The sequence below is a fragment of the Cheilinus undulatus genome, linkage group 22, assembly GCF_018320785.1.
Source record: "Cheilinus undulatus linkage group 22, ASM1832078v1, whole genome shotgun sequence".
Classification (NCBI taxonomy): domain Eukaryota; kingdom Metazoa; phylum Chordata; class Actinopteri; order Labriformes; family Labridae; genus Cheilinus; species Cheilinus undulatus.
In genome coordinates, this window is record NC_054886.1 from 7,356,855 (window position 1) to 7,372,885 (window position 16,031).

Consider the following 16,031-nt stretch of genomic DNA (forward strand, 5'->3'; position numbering starts at 1 on the left):
AAATGAAAACACAAATTAGTTTCTTTCCCTTATTCCTGACTTTTTATCTAACTATTTTTACTCTCTACTTTTTTAGATTTTTATGACTTAAGTTTTTTTTTTTTTTCAATCTTCAAGGTTAAATTTACATTTTTAAACTGGAGGAAATCTGCAGACCTCATCTACTTCTAATTAAAATATGAAAGGATCTTGTGGACCAGGTAAAACGGCAACCAGGGCCACATTTGGACCCCGGGCCTTGAGTTTGTCACCTGTGTTTTAAATGAACAAACCTCAGTTGCATAATGAAATGAGCCACCCTTCTATAAATAAGACCACACCTTGTTGATTGTGTAAGGAGCTTGATGGGCATTGTATGCCTAAAGTAATATGGACACACTTCAAGCCAACACCAACATCAAACAGGCCGCTACCACCCAGCCTTTTCAGAGGAGGACCAGAATTGTCCCCAAACCTGTTTTATCAAAGGGTATTAAAAGAGTCTCCTGCCTCTGCCAGCCACTAAATCTCCTTTGCTCCTGAACAGTGACTATCTCCTACTCTCTCATCAAACATGGACCCAATGAGGGACCCGAGTGCGATGGAATTTTCTGTTGCCTGCATTGTTGGGATCTTCAATCGTTATTCTGGTGGCGCTGAGAGTCTCACCAAGTGTCAGGCCAAGGACCTGCTAAAGGCAGAGATGCCCGAGTTGGTCGAGGTATGATACAACCTTAGGGATTACAAGCCGTAATAATTTAAGTCATATTCCATGTCAAACTTAGAACAAGCAATTTTCATTCTTTTTGTGCTTTACTCAAAACCGTACTTGTTTTTGGTTGTTGCAAACCTCTGAACATGTTTACAGTCAAGCTTTTTAGAGGCACTGATGTTCTCTTATGGTAGATTTTATACACAACAAAAGCTTGAAATGTATTCAAAAAGTCGCATCAGGTTGAATTAAAAAAATGTGTGGAGCTTTAACTCCATGGGGCAGATCCACTAGGATCAAGCTCTGTGCTTGTGGAACAGGACCGGACTCATTTTCAGCTCCGGAGTTATGTGTAAATGGGACATGGAGCTATTTTTGCACCATCGCATGCATTTTGTGTGCAGTTTCCCATTTACATGTGCTCTGTAGATGTGGTGCAGTGTTTTTTTTCTGGCGACCCACTTTTTACAAGGTTCAAGCCATCGTGACCCAACACCGTTGTTTTCCACAGAAGGCTGGTGCTTGCTCTAATTACGTTAATTCATGACTCTGTTTTACAATCAGGAAGAAGCCACTTTACCTTTGTTACAAAGACTTTCTTCAAATGCTTGACCCCTTGGACTAGCGGTGAGATATATAGATGTTTACTAAGTACTCTTTTGGTATCGATCCCTGTAGCAAAGTATCGATACCAAATGAGTACTACAAAATACGTCTCGCCACCGCTTCTCCGGCGAGTGCCTCCCTGCCTCTCTCTCCTCAAGACTGTTTTGGCTTTACTGCCAGTCCAAATTGGAGACCAATCAAACATGCCTTACCTGCTCGCCCGTGTCACATGGCCTCAAGGCCCAATCTGACATGTCGATCCTGCCGCACCATGTGACTTTGAGAACCAATCATTAACAGGTTTCTGCAACTCCACTCACTCGCATATGAAGTCATTTTAAAGTCTGTGATGTGAACCTGGCTGTCTTTCTCACTCAGTGTGGTCCCTAAGTAAATTTCAAAATTGTAAGAAAACATTAAAAAAAACCGAGACCACATGCCAATACCATAAAATGTAAAAAGACCAAATTGTAGAAACATAACAAGATAAATATTTCTATGAAAATCTTTGATGACTTGTATTTCTTACATTTTTGTTTCAAACTAGTGGGTATAGATGGCTAATACAGCCCTTCCATCTTAATTTAAAAACAAAAAAAAAAAGAAGAAATTTGTTATGTTGTGGAGAATTTAATTCTATATACAAGTTTGTGCTATGATTATAGTTTATTTACTTAATTAATTAATTAATTAATTAATTAATTTTTGCTTAACCATTTTAATTTAATTAAAAATTCCCCTAAATGAATTTCTGAATGATCTGAATATGCCTTTTTAACTGCCTGAAATGTGTAACTTTTGACAGTATGCAAGTCCAGTATTTTATTCTTTCTTTAAAAGTATCGGTATCTGTATCAGTATTGATAAAATTACATCAAAAAGTATCTGTATTTTATCGAATTAAAAAACATTGGTATCGTCAGTCTCTACCTAGGACCCTCAGTAGTTGTCTGGTCTGGAACAAAGAGTTCCTCTTTTATTAAGCAAGTATCAGTAACTGTGACTTCAGCTCTTCGGCCTTTCAGTGGCTGGTAGAGCCTTATTTTGTCTTTTATTATAGTGGGGAGGGTGAGTATTAAAGGGTAGAGCGCCCCATGTGGCTATAATGTGTACTGCAAAAGTAAATGTCCCATTGAATACTGTAGTAAAGATATTATGCAAACTAAAAAAAAACTTCCACCGCCCAACTTTGGGACTGAATGCAGATCTGCCCCCATAAGTCTCAAACGCACAACTGAAAAGAGACAAAATGAGCATTCTCTGTTTTACCAGGACTAACATTGACATTTATTTGTGATTGTTCTGCAGGCGGCCGACAGTCGAGAAGGGTTTGACGCTTTGTTTGATTCATTGGATTGTAACGACGATGGTAAAATCTGCTTCCCTGAGTTCATCCAGATGGTGGGGTTCATGGCCACTGCCTTTAATGAGATGTTCATCAGGATGCAACAACAGTGCGGGAAGTGAAGGAGGACAACACCCTGGGGTGGAGTCGGATGGCTCCAGCAGAGAGACGACATCCCTGCAGTGGCTTCTTTGTTTACTAGATAAATAAAGTAATACTCTCCATTTACATGCCTGAGGAGTTTTTTTTTGGTAAGACATGACATTTTGGGTTGAGAAGAGAAATGAAGATAATCTGGTTCTGAGTCTAAAATGTATCAATTAAGAACAATTTAGGACTTTTGACAGTGAACCTGTGACCTCTTTGGGTAATGACCAATGCTGGGGCTGACATGTTTCATAGTAATCTGTTAGAGCAGGGGTTTCTCAACCTTTTCAGCCTTTGACCCCCAAAATAAAGGTGCTGGTGACCAGGGACCCCCAATGTACCTGAAGGTGGTTGAACACAGCCATGAACATTCAAGAATAGTCATGTGGAGACAAGGCTGCCTGTTATGGGGGAAAATGGAAGAGCTTTCTGGGGCCCAGCCAAACTAGGGGCCATCAAAATCATGGTCCATTGTAAAGTTAAACTGTGGTATTTTATATTTAACCTGAATTATTAACCACTCTTATCAAAGAAATGCATTTTAATTCATTTGTGTTGAAAGTAGCCCTCTTAAAGATGTAAATCCTTTTGTTAAAAACAGAATTAAAATATGCTAAAATGGCTAAAATAAGTTGATAATTGCAAAAAATGGTGGGAAAGGTGATGAAATTAGATTTTAAAAGTAGCAGAAATGGGGTAGAAAAGTCAAAAATTACATAAAAGTTGCAAAAAATTGAAAAAATGGGTTAAAGTGGCAAAAAGAGGCATATTAAGTGGTAAAAGGGGATTCAAAAATGGCTGAAATGGCGTTAAAGTGGCAAAACAGGTGGAAATTTGGTGAAATGGGATGAAAATTGATATAAACAAAAAAGGCAGAAATAGCCAGAAACTGGCAAAAAATGGGCAAATCAAATTGTGAAATGTGGCTTAAAAAGTAGTTAAAGGGGTTAATAGTGGTGATAATGGGTCAACAGAGCCAACAATTGGCAGAGAGTTGCAAGATTTGAGTTGCAAGTGGTGGAAAGAGTTTAAAATGGGCAAAAAATGGGTTTTAAGTTGCAAAAATTTGTTAAGATTGGCAAAATTGGTGGGAAAAAGTGATAAAAATGGGTTAAAATTAAGCAAAATTGGTGTCAAGTGGCAGTAGTGTAATCCAAAAATGTTCTGGAGACACTGGGAGGGTGTCTCCAGATGCCTTATGGGGTCTCGACCTCAACGTTGAGAATCTCTGTGTTAGAGTACTCAGATTATTTTTTTTTGGTTCTATTGTTGAAATGGAGCATGTTAGTTTTACAATTCAAGTAATCCTAGTTACTTTTCATAAAATTTATGTCTCATTAACAAATAATATAAAAAGAACTTCACACTCTGAAAGCAAATTACTACATTCAAGTCTTATCTGAAGCTAAAGGTAATGGTAAGATAATCTGGAGACAACTAAATAGTCTAATTAAACCAAAGGCTACCACTTCTTCCAATAAATATGAACTGAAAATAGGAGAAAATATCACCTCTGATCAGGCAAAAGTTGCCAATAAATTCAATGATTTCTTTATCCAGTCTGTTAAAGAGCTTGCCATGAATTTCTCTCAGATAAACTGTGATCCGAGTAGTACAGTGTTTAATGATGATGATGTCAACTCATTTCAGCTCAAGGAAGTTGACCAATCAACGGTCTTAAAAGCAATTAATAATTTAAACACCACCTTCTCTAAGGATATATAACCTGGACACATCATTTCTAAAAAACTATGGTAATATTTTGGTTCAGCCTCTTACTTACCTTATCAATGTTTTTATTAATACCAGCTTATTCCCTGCTGGATGGAAAAATGCTTTAGTCAAACAGTCAAACCTATTTTAAAATCTGGGGATGCTGAAGAGATGGATAACTACAGACCAATTAGTCTTCTTCCAGTCATGTCAGAGAAGATAGTCTCTGATCAACTACTACACTATTTAGAGACAAATCATTATTTACATCCTCTCCAGTTTGGTTTTAGACATTATCACTCAACAGAGTCAGCTAGCTGTTTGTTATTGGAAAACATTAAACAGTCTCTGTATAAAGGAAATGTAGTAGGTGCAGTGTTCCTGGATTTAAAGAAAGCATTCGACACTGTGAACCATGACATTTCTAAACTGTCCTTGTTTAATTTTTCTAAAAGGTCTGTTTCATGGTTCAACTCATATTTAAAAGGTCGTCAACAATGTGTTGGGATTAATAACACAAGGTCTGTTTTTTTTACAAAACTGAAACAGGAATTCCACAAGGAAGTGTCTTAGGCCCTATCCTTTTCAGTTTGTATATTAACGACTTGCCAAACGTCTGTCCTGATGTACACAGTTATCTATGTGTCTGGTAAAACCTGTGGTGCCGCTGCTGATGAATTAACTAAAAACTTACAAAAAATATCAACTTGGCTAAACACCTCTTGCTTGACACTAAATACAAATAAAACACAATCAATCAGTTTTTCCATCAGATAGTTGCCTGATACAGAAACACTGAATGTTGAAATCAAAGGTGAGAGTATTGAACAGGTAACAGAGGTGAGGTATCTGGGGATTATTTTAGACTCTCAGTTGAATTTAAAAAGCCATGTTAAAAAAATCTGCCAAACCATTAGGGCTAATCTCTGTTGTTTTAGGATGATAAGAAACTGCTTGACAAGTAATTGTGCTTTTATATTTTTTAATTCGATGGTACTTTCACACCTTTCTTATGGTTTAACAGCCTGACAACAAATCAGTCAGTGATCAAACCCTTAGAGTGTCTCTACAACCGAGCTCTGAACATCCTGGATAAAAAAACAAATTAGACACCATCACTGTCATGTTTTAAACAAATACAAGATCTTAAGTTTTAGTAATTTTATTAATTTCCACAACGTAAAGTTTGTGTTTAAATGCTGAAATGGACCTGCTCCTCCACCTTTCTGCACATATATAAGGAGACTACAGAGCTGCAGCAGACCCACCAGAGCAGCATCAAATGGAAACTGTGTCATTTCATTTTGCAAAACATCATTTGCTCAGACTGCATTCCCTGTGAAAGGAGTGAAATCCTGGAATTTTCTACCTGAACACCTGAAATGTATCACAAACTTACCCACCTTTAAGAGAGCTACCAAATCCTGGTTATTTCAGCAACAGAGCTGCTCTCACATTTGATTTTCTGTAACATTGTCACTGTTTAATGTGTTTTTTTACTGTCTCTATTGTACCCAGCCATTTTTTCCCTTTTTAATCAACTGTTTTAGCTTTTTATTCTTACAAAAGTCCTTGTAGGGACAGGTGTTGCAAATTAGCATTCGCTACAAACACTATGATACTTGCATGGGGTGCCTGTTCTCAGTTGCCTATGTTTATTGTATCTGTCACTATTAAATAAACCTTAAAAAAAAAAAATAATAAAACACCCATCTAAAAGGTGTGGAGTACAAAACATTAAATGATGCAATTCTAGACAGTGATGTTAATCCCTGGTGGTAACCATGACAACCAGTGGAATAAGAAAAGTTTCTGTTATTTGATCCATTCTGTTGTACTATAGAAACATTCACGATGGTGGTGTAAATGGACAGTACCCCCACTTATGAAAGAGTAAAGCTGGTTAATTTTGTATCTTATATACTTTTATATATAAAAACCTGAACTTTAAGTGATCAAATTACATGTGAGATTTCCATGTATTTCTATTACAGTAGTTCAAGGTAAAATACTACATTAACGTAATTTTTAGAATTATTCAAACTTGTGTATAAAGGTTAAAGTCTTAATTTTATCACTAAATGTAAACTTGAGTTGGTCTTTCACATAAACTGTATTTGTTAATTTAAATACACATTAAGTTAGTTTTATCTTCTCTGAGCAGGAAGAAACCAGAACCCTTCTTGTTGTGAGGCGTCAGCAGCAACCCCTGTCCCACTGTGTGGCCCATACATTAATATTCATCTCTAACTGTCAGTGAGGTTTTTTTTCCTGGTTAAATGAAGGTTGAAAAATAGGTATAATGAATATAAATATAAATAAATAAATAAATGTATATGGATGTAATGGACCTGCCCCTGGCCGGCACCTGACAACCTGGGCTGTGCACGGGGATCTCAGTTTAATATAAATGTATTTCTGCAGATTTTTGTCTCATAATGATCTCAAGCTAGACTTCTACATGACAACTGAAACTTTATTGTCCTTTCCAATCAAACATAAACACTGACTTCAAAACTTAAAGTGTCTTTATGGGTGTAGCACAAGGGGGGAATGGGTAAACAACACCGCTAACCCCTGCACCGCCGTGCTGCTCCTGGCTGCCAAATAATGCAAGTAAATTTAATTTAACCATTGCAAAAATATTGCTCATAAATGTGGAAATCTTGGTTAAAAAATAAATTAGAATTCATAGATATTTGTAAAAATGATGCAACATTTGTTGCTTGGCTAGGCGCTTAAAGGGGGCTCTGTGTAATATCCTTTCTGGGGGCCAAAAATCACTAACTATTTTATACGTTATAAAGCAGAACAGACTGAAATGAAACGCGTACATCCATGTCCTTTTAAAGTTTTGGCCTGTCTCTGTGTTCAGTCATATATTTTGTTTCATCAAAGGTCCAAACTGTCATATTTTTCATCTTATTCTTTTTTTTTTTTTTAAGGGAAATTTGGGTCACAGTTCACATCACAGAAGTGGTTTGTCTGGACCAGATGAGAACCACTACTGCAGGCTGCAGCTTATGCCAGATCAACTAAACTGACTAAATTTGCAGTCTCCAAAACTGCATGGAAAATCATGGAAAATTTGCATGTGAAATACTCCCAAAACAGCAAAACATTTTGTATTACCCCCTCATAATCTGGAGCACCTTGTTGATTATGTAAAGAGGCATAATGGGCGTTGTAGGTCTGATGTAGTGATGACTCACTTTAAGCCAACACCAACATCAAACAGGCTGGTACCACCCAGCCTTTTCAGAAGAGAATCACAATTCTTCCCTAACCCCTCTTATCCAAGGGTATAAAAAGAGTTGCCTGCCACTAAACCTCCTTTGTTACTGAACAGTGACTATCTCCTACTCTCTCATCAACCATGGACTCACCGCCGCAGATGTCTGCATTGGATGGAGCAGTCTGCCTGATGGTTATGACCTTTCAGAAACACCTTAAAGAAGGGGACAGTCTCACCAAGTGTCAGGCCAAGCAACTGATCATGGAGGAGATGCCAGGACTCATCCAGGTAGGATACAACCCAGTGAATGAAAAAGCTGTGATAATTTAAGTCATGTTGTGCTAACTGTCAAACTCAGAACAAGCATGTTTAAAATCAAGCTTTTCAGCTGCACTGATGTTCTCTAATGGTAGATTTTGTGGGAAGAAAAAGCTTTGAATTTACTTAAAAAATGCCCCCTATTGTCACTAGTGGCTAAATTCACCAGCTATTTGGAGCCTGAACAAAAAAAAATGTCTAAAATGAAAGACTGAAAAGAGGCAAAAGAGCATTCTCTATTTTACAAAGTATATATTTATATTTTTATTTTTGATTGTTTTGCAGGCGTTAGAGTGTCAAGGAGGGTTTGAGGCAAATTTCAATAAATTGGATTTGAACGACGACGGTAAAATCTCCTTCTCTGAGTTCGCCATGATGGTGGGCGGCATGGCCTGTGCCTGCAATAAGGAGCTCACCCGCATGAACCAGCAACAACAGCTCTAAAACTGAAGGAGGACAACCGCACCCTGGGGTGGAGGCGGATGGCGCCTGCAGAGACAACATCCCTGCAGTGGCTTCTTTGTTCACTAGATAAATAAAGTTAATACTCATCATTTTAATGCCTAAGGAGTTTTTTTTGTTCAGACATGACATTTTGGTTGAAAGACATATGAAAAGAACCTGTTTCTGGATGTAAAATGTATCAATTAAGAACAATTTAGAACTTTTCACTGTTAAATTTAAAACCTTTGACCTCTTTGGGTTATGACACTGAACATGTGGAAATCCTTTGTTAGTAAATATGGGACTTCATGTATATTTAAGTTCTACATAATTGAAATTGCTCCAGTAGATGTACTGTTATGGCTGAAAATGAATCACACAGAAAATGCATTCGCTAGAAGTATCAAGGAACGAGACACAGAATGCTTGACACAACTGCAGGACACAGCAAGGTTCAGGCAAAATCAGAGTTTTAATGGGAAAAACAGGGTCGGTACACGGGTAGGCAGTTAAACTCCAGCAGAGGTACAAAATCGGCAGGCTAAGGCAAAGGTCCAAAGAACGAAAACAAGGTCGAGACGAGAAAGCTAAGATAATGAAAACAAAGCGCTGGGACGAGGACTATGAAGTGCAACGAACTAGCAGAGAACAGGTGAAAACCGGGTGCTAACATACTGTGGCTAATGAGTGCTAATGGTAAACAGCTGTGGTGATACGTGACAGAGGAAGCAAAACTGACGTGCAGACAAAGGGGTGCGTGATCACCAAAATAAAACCGGAAGTACTGAAACCGAGATGTAAGTGTGCAGAAAGTGACAGAAATTAAAGAAAGCAGAGGAAGACGGAGAGAGTGACCAGACAGAAATAGAGCACCAAGTGACAGACAGCAGACATGACAGTACCCCCCCCTTTAAGGGCCGGCTCCTGAAGGCCCAGGTGCATCAGGGTTGGCTGCGTGAAAATCATGAATGAGAGAGGGGTCGACAATGAAACGGGAAGGAATCCAGGATCGCTCCTCCGGCCCGTATCCCTCCCAGTCGACTAGATATTGGACCCCCCGGCCTCGACGGCGGGCAGATAAGATTTTATTTACTGTGAAGACAGGACCGCCATCGACGAACCGGGGGGGTGGAGGGGGCTTGGCCGGAGGGCAAAGCTGGCTGGTGTGAACAGGCTTGAGGTTGCTGACATGGAAAGTAGGATGTACCCGCATGGACCTTGGTAACCTGAGGCGAACAGAGACAGGATTGATTACTTTAGATATGGGGAATGGCCCAATGAACCTGGGAGCGAGCTTGCGTGACTCGACCCTGAGGGGCAGGTTTCTAGTGGACAGCCAGACTCTTTGACCCGGTGTGTAATTGGGGGCTGTCGACCTCTTGCGATCCGCTGTGGCCTTATAAATGGTTGACTGCTTCAGGAGGTTCCTGCGAGCTCGCTCCCAGGTTTTCCTACATCGCCGAACCAAGGCCAATGCGGACGGGACAGAAGAATCACGATCTGAGGAGGGAAACAGAGAGAAGGGATGACCATGGACGACATGAAAAGGAGAGAAACCTGATGAGGCAGATGGAAGTGAGTTGTGTGCCATTTCTACCCATAACAACTGCTCAGACCAAGCTTCCGGCTGTTGAGAAGCTGTGATTCTCAGTCCCTTTTCCAATTCTTGATTAAGTCTCTCAGTTTGTCCATTAGATTGGGGGTGAAACCCGGAAGATAGGCTGACGGTGGCCCCTAGCATATCACAGAATCCCCGCCAGAACAGTGAAATAAACTGAGGCCCTCTGTCGGAGACAACATCAACTGGGAAACCATGGATCCTAAACACATTTCTCATAAGGACCTCGGCCGTTTCCTTGGCCGAGGGGAGCTTGGGAAGAGGGATGAAATGCACCATCTTGGAAAACCTATCTACCACTGTGAGCACCACCGTATTACCCTTAGAGGGAGGTAATCCAGTGACAAAGTCTAAGGAAATGTGTGACCAGGGACGTTTAGGAACCGACAGGGGCATGAGTTCCCCCTGTGGTCGTTGATTAGACACCTTATTCCTAGCACAGACATGACAGGCGTTCACATATTCAGCAATGTCATCTTTCATCTTGGGCCACCAAAAGTGCTGTTGCACCACATGCAGGGTCTTTTGAATCCCTGGGTGACAGACAACTTTATTGGTATGAGCCCAGTTTATCACCTCCTCTAAGCTCACGCACACCACAATGAACCATATCAGGACACTCATCAGGAATATCAAAATCAACAAGGGCGGCTTTAACCTTGTCCTCTATCTCCCAAGAAATGGCAGAGACAAAACATGATTCAGGTAGGATGGTTTTGGGTGTCAAATTAGAATTTCCCGGGTCAAATATGCATGAAAGAGAATCGGGTTTCTGATTTTTAGAACCAGGACGATAAGAGAGGACAAAATTAAATCTGCTGAAAAACAATGACCAGCGAGCTTGTCTGGAGTTCAATCTTTTAGCAGTCTTCAAATATTCTAAGTTTTTATGGTCTGTCCATACCTGTATGGGCAGTTGAGCTCCCTCGAGCCAGTGTCTCCACTCCTCCATGGCCACTTTCACCGCCAGCAGTTCCCGGTCTCCAATGTCATAATTACGCTCAGCACTGGTGAGCTTCTTGGATAGGAAAGCACATGGATGTAGCTTACCATCCTTGGGGTTAATTTGAGAGAGGACCGCCCCAATCCCTATGACTGAGGCGTCAACTTCCATGATGAACTGCTGGTGGGGGTCAGGGAGGGTGAGCACAGGGGCTGAGGTGAAGCTCTTCTTGAGCTGTTCAAAAGCTCTCTGACAGTCTGTGGACCACAAGAAAGGTTTATGAGGAGAGGTGAGATCATGCAATGGGGCAGCAATGGTACTGTAGTTGCGGATAAACTTTCTGTAGAAGTTAGCAAACCCCAAAAACCGTTGGATTTCTTTACGTGAAAGTGGTGTGGCCCAATCAGCTACGGCCGACACTTTAGCAGAATCCATCTGGACCTCCCCCTCAGCCAGCACAAACCCCAGGAAGGACACTGAAGGTTTGTGAAACTCGCATTTCTCAGCTTTGACGTACAGCTGGTTATCTAATAACTGTTGCAGTACCTCTCTGACATGATGAGTATGAGTTTCTTCATCGGGGGAGAACACCAGGATGTCATCTAAATAAACAAAGACAAACACATTTAACATATCTCTCAAAACATCATTGACCAGATTTTGAAAAATGGCAGGGGCATTGGTTAATCCAAAAGGCATTACCAAATACTCATAGTGTCCAGTGGGTGTGTTGAAAGCAGTTTTCCACTCATCCCCCTCTCTTATTCGTACCAGGTGATAGGCATTTCTCAGGTCCAGCTTGGTAAATACTTTAGCTCCTTCCAGGAGCTCAAAGGCTGTGGAGATGAGGGGGAGAGGGTATCTGTTCTTGACTGTGATGTTGTTCAGGCCTCGGTAATCGATGCAGGGACGGAGAGATTTGTCCTTCTTTTCGACAAAGAAGAAGCCCGCTCCAGCGGGTGATGATGATGGTCGGATTATCCCTGCACTGAGAGAATCTGTGATGTATTCCTCCATGGCTTGACGTTCCGGAGAGGAGAGAGAGAACAGTCTTCCCCGGGGAGGGGTGGCACCAGGTACTAGGTCTATGCTGCAGTCATAGGGTCTATGAGGAGGCAGAGACTTAGCTTTGGCCTTGCTAAAGACAGCAGCTAAATCATGATAACAGGGAGGCACCCCGGACAGATCAGGATTATCATAGTTAGAGGTATTTTGTGAGACAAAACAGGACTCAGTACAGTCTTTACCCCAGGAAGTAACATGTCCCTTAATCCAGTCAAAGTCTGGGTTGTGCTTGGTGAGCCAGGGGTGCCCTAAAATAACCCGGTGAGACATGGCTGGGAACACATGAAAGCTGATGAACTCAGTATGACTATCGGGGAAAGTAAGTTCAACAGACTGAGTACGGTGAGTTATCTTGCCGAGCGGACTGCCGTCAACGGCGTTCACCTCTAGGGGGCGCGGCATTCTGTGTTGGCTCAACCCTAGACTCCTGACGAGAGAGAAGTTTATAAGATTAGCATCAGAGCCTGAGTCAATGAAGATGGATACAGGTACGGAGGCTATGTCAGATTTTAGGCTAGCTTTAACTTCATAATGGGCGGGATTATTAAGAACGATGTTCTGTCTCACCCTTAGTTGAGTGTCGATGCCGTATTTAGTCTCCTTAACATGGCACGTCGCGACTTGATGTCCAAGTTGTCCACAATAGAAGCACCGGCCGTCTCGTAGACGGCGCAGGCGCTCCTCGTGAGGGAGGCAAGTGTGACCCAGCTGCATAGGTTCCTCAGACATGGTGGGAGGAGAGACAGCTGTAGTGACTGGAGGTCGAAACCTGTTGGGTCGGTCTGACGGTTCGGTCCTCCACCCCCGTGGAGGCGACGTCCGGCGGAGTTGACGGCCCCGATCTTGATCCCGCTCAGTCAGCCTCATGTCAATCCTGGTAGCAATAGTGATGAGCTCATCAAGATCCTCCGGAAGGTCCATAGCTACTAACTGATCCTTAATTTTGTCTGACAGTCCTTGAAAAAATGCATCAGCAAGTGCAGCATTATTCCAGTCACTCTCTATGGCTAGAGTACGAAAGTCAATAGCATAGTCGACCACCTTGCGTTTACCTTGCCTTAGCTTGATGATGGACCGGGCGGCTTCTCGGCCTGGCGTGGTATGTTGGAAAACCCGCTCCAGAGCCTTGGTGAACTCAAACAGCGATGAGCAGATGTGAGAACGGCGAGTCCACTCGGCGGTGGCCCAAGCCTCAGCACGTCCCGACAGGTGTGAAATAATAAAGGCAATCTTGGAACGCTCAGTGATAAAGGCAGCAGCCTGTAGTTCAAAATGCAGTTCACACTGAGTTAAAAAAGGCTTGATATCACCTGATTCTCCGTTGAAACGCTGCGGACGTGAGAGCTGGGGACATGATATTGCAGGTATTCCTGACGGCGGCGACTCGGCGGCCATTACGGGTGGCGGCGCGTCAGCTGTGACGTTCGGCGCAGCCGCGGTGGAGACTGCTCCTTCTAGCTTTTGGAGAAGCATGCTAACCTGTGAGCCCAACTCTAACATCATTGAGTCTTGTCTCTTGGCAAGATCACTCAGACCTGAGCACAAGGACGCTAGCTGCTCTTCTTGCTGAGCCAGCCTTTGTCCCTGAGCTCGGAGGGCTTGGCGAACCGGATCCGTGTCTGCTGCGTCCATTCTGGCTAGTTCTTTCTATCAAGGAACGAGACACAGAATGCTGGACACAACTGCAGGACACAGCAAGGTTCAGGCAAAATCAGAGTTTTAATGGGAAAAACAGGGTCGGTACACGGGTAGGCAGTTAAACTCCAGCAGAGGTACAAAATCGGCAGGCTAAGGCAAAGGTCCAAAGAACGAAAACAAGGTCGAGACGAGAAAGCTAAGATAATGAAAACAAAGCGCTGGGACGAGGACTATGAAGTGCAACGAACTAGCAGAGAACAGGTGAAAACCGGGTGCTAACATACTGTGGCTAATGAGTGCTAATGGTAAACAGCTGTGGTGATACGTGACAGAGGAAGCAAAACTGACGTGCAGACAAAGGGGTGCGTGATCACCAAAATAAAACCGGAAGTACTGAAACCGAGATGTAAGTGTGCAGAAAGTGACAGAAATTAAAGAAAGCAGAGGAAGACGGAGAGAGTGACCAGACAGAAATAGAGCACCAAGTGACAGACAGCAGACATGACAAGAAGGGCTTATTTAAACACTGCAGGGTTCAAGTTTGATCCTGAATGTCTGGGAGGATCCCAGAGAGACATTCTAGTGAAAGGTGTGGTTGGGAACCTTGGCTGGGTGCAGAAGTTCTTGTCAGACCGGTGTGTGAGACTATGAGCACATGCACACATTTGCAGGTGGGACGGCTAGCATGCTCATGTTCTTTTCTGGGGCCCAGAGTTAAAAACGAGCGCATGAAGGTTGGCAAAGACATGAGCCATTCTGAATTTAAGCTAGGATTAGAGCCCATGCCCCGCCTTATGACTCATATTAAAAAAACATGACTGTCAACCACTGACTGTATCACGGCACATACAGGTCACCAGGTGTGCTGTAGGAAATTATCCAATTTGACCTCTTAAAAAAATGATTGCAGGAAATGATTGATATAACCTAAGACCTGAGCTTTTTTTGTAATGCATTTTTAGTTTCTCCCACTAATTTGTGATAACTGGGACCTGATAGGGATAAAACCTAAGCCTTGTCTTCGTACGGGAAGTAGTTCTCAGCAAAAAAACAAAAAACGTCTGCATATGAGGACAATAAAAGCCTTTGACTTGTGGGAAGTCATTTTAACAAATGTGTTTTTAAAGCATTGAAGCTGCTCCAAAACAGCAAAACACATCTCCAGATGACCCCGATTCTGCAGAAACACACCGCTGAGTCGGCCATTTTGGCTGTGCAGGCCAGAAGGTGGGGGAGCTGTCCAGTGAGGTGTCAGTCATTAAGTGACGTATGGTATGGTCATTTTTCTGATGGCGGACCACATGGACGTGTTAAATATTCACCAGAAGTTCTGGAGGTCTTGAAAAAACGTTTTCAAAATTATCACAATTATTACAAAAGATCCTCACATTCCCCAAACGGTTCCATGACATTTCTGCGAAAAAAACTTTAAAAAAAATGGAAAAGCCCACAAAAACTTAAATGTACCCCAAACATGAGATATACACATAAATTCCCCCCAAAAACCTTAAAAATTTATGGAAAATAGCCCAGAACCCACCAAAAATATTTCCATCAAAATCCCTAACAATTTCAAAGGGTATTACCCCAAAATTTCCAATAAACTTCTCCTCAACATTATGAATGAATTCCTCCAAAGACCCTAGGAAAATTATGGAAAATTTGCATGGAAAATATTCCACAAAACAGCAAAACTGTTTCTCTAACATTTCCATGAAAATTAAGAAAATATTTAAAAGTTCTTTCCCTCCAAATTCCAAGAATTTTACCCTGAATAAAAGGAAAATTTCCATGGAAAATATTCCAAAAACTCCCAAAATGTTTAAATAATTAAACATGTTACTCAATAAACTGGAGTGATATGGAATCGAGGGAAAGTATCAGACTGTGTGGGGAGCTATCTGAACAACAGGAAACAGTTTGGGAAGATGGGTGGCCATTGTTTCAAATGTTTGAACATTACTTGTGGTGTCCCCCAGGGGTCAGTGTTAGGCCCCAAGCGGTTTCTTCTTTATGTCAACGACCTATCAAAAGTATCAACGGTATGGAAAATGGTCTTGTTTGCTGATGATACCAACATTTTTAGTTGTGGAAATGATCCGAAACATTTATTAAATGTAATAACTGCAGAACACAAGTTAAAAATATGGTTTGATAGAAATAAGTTATCTTTTAATTTACATAAAACAAAAATAATACTGTTTGGGAACTGCAGGTCTAACTTACGAAATCCAGATCCAGATAGATGGGGTTAATATTGAAAGAGTA

The 16,031-nt window shown here is 41.5% G+C and overlaps 2 protein-coding genes across 2 annotated transcripts; both read left to right on the forward strand.

Moving 5' to 3' along the window:
- Positions 1–521: 521 nt before the first annotated feature.
- On the forward strand, positions 522–2,866 carry LOC121505001 (protein S100-A1-like). The gene is made up of 2 exons (XM_041780115.1): positions 522–700; positions 2,606–2,866. The coding sequence occupies exons 1-2, from the start codon at positions 554–556 to the stop codon at positions 2,762–2,764; spliced, it is 306 nt and encodes a 101-aa protein (XP_041636049.1). The 5' UTR covers positions 522–553; the 3' UTR covers positions 2,765–2,866.
- Positions 2,867–7,785: 4,919 nt separating this feature from the next.
- LOC121505058 (protein S100-A1-like) lies at positions 7,786–8,615 on the forward strand. The gene is made up of 2 exons (XM_041780184.1): positions 7,786–8,025; positions 8,341–8,615. The coding sequence occupies exons 1-2, from the start codon at positions 7,879–7,881 to the stop codon at positions 8,497–8,499; spliced, it is 306 nt and encodes a 101-aa protein (XP_041636118.1). The 5' UTR covers positions 7,786–7,878; the 3' UTR covers positions 8,500–8,615.
- The last annotated feature ends 7,416 nt before the right edge of the window (positions 8,616–16,031 follow it).

What these genes read in the sequence shown, in the direction of transcription:
- LOC121505058 (XM_041780184.1), top strand. Translation starts at nt 7,879, where the DNA reads ATGGACTCACCGCCGCAGATGTCTGCATTGGATGGAGCAGTCTGCCTG. An exon ending in AGATGCCAGGACTCATCCAG is followed by an intron (nt 8,026 to 8,340) that starts GTAGGATACAAC and finishes ATTGTTTTGCAG; the next exon opens with GCGTTAGAGTGTCAAGGAGG.
- LOC121505001 (XM_041780115.1), top strand. Translation starts at nt 554, where the DNA reads ATGGACCCAATGAGGGACCCGAGTGCGATGGAATTTTCTGTTGCCTGC. An exon ending in AGATGCCCGAGTTGGTCGAG is followed by an intron (nt 701 to 2,605) that starts GTATGATACAAC and finishes ATTGTTCTGCAG; the next exon opens with GCGGCCGACAGTCGAGAAGG.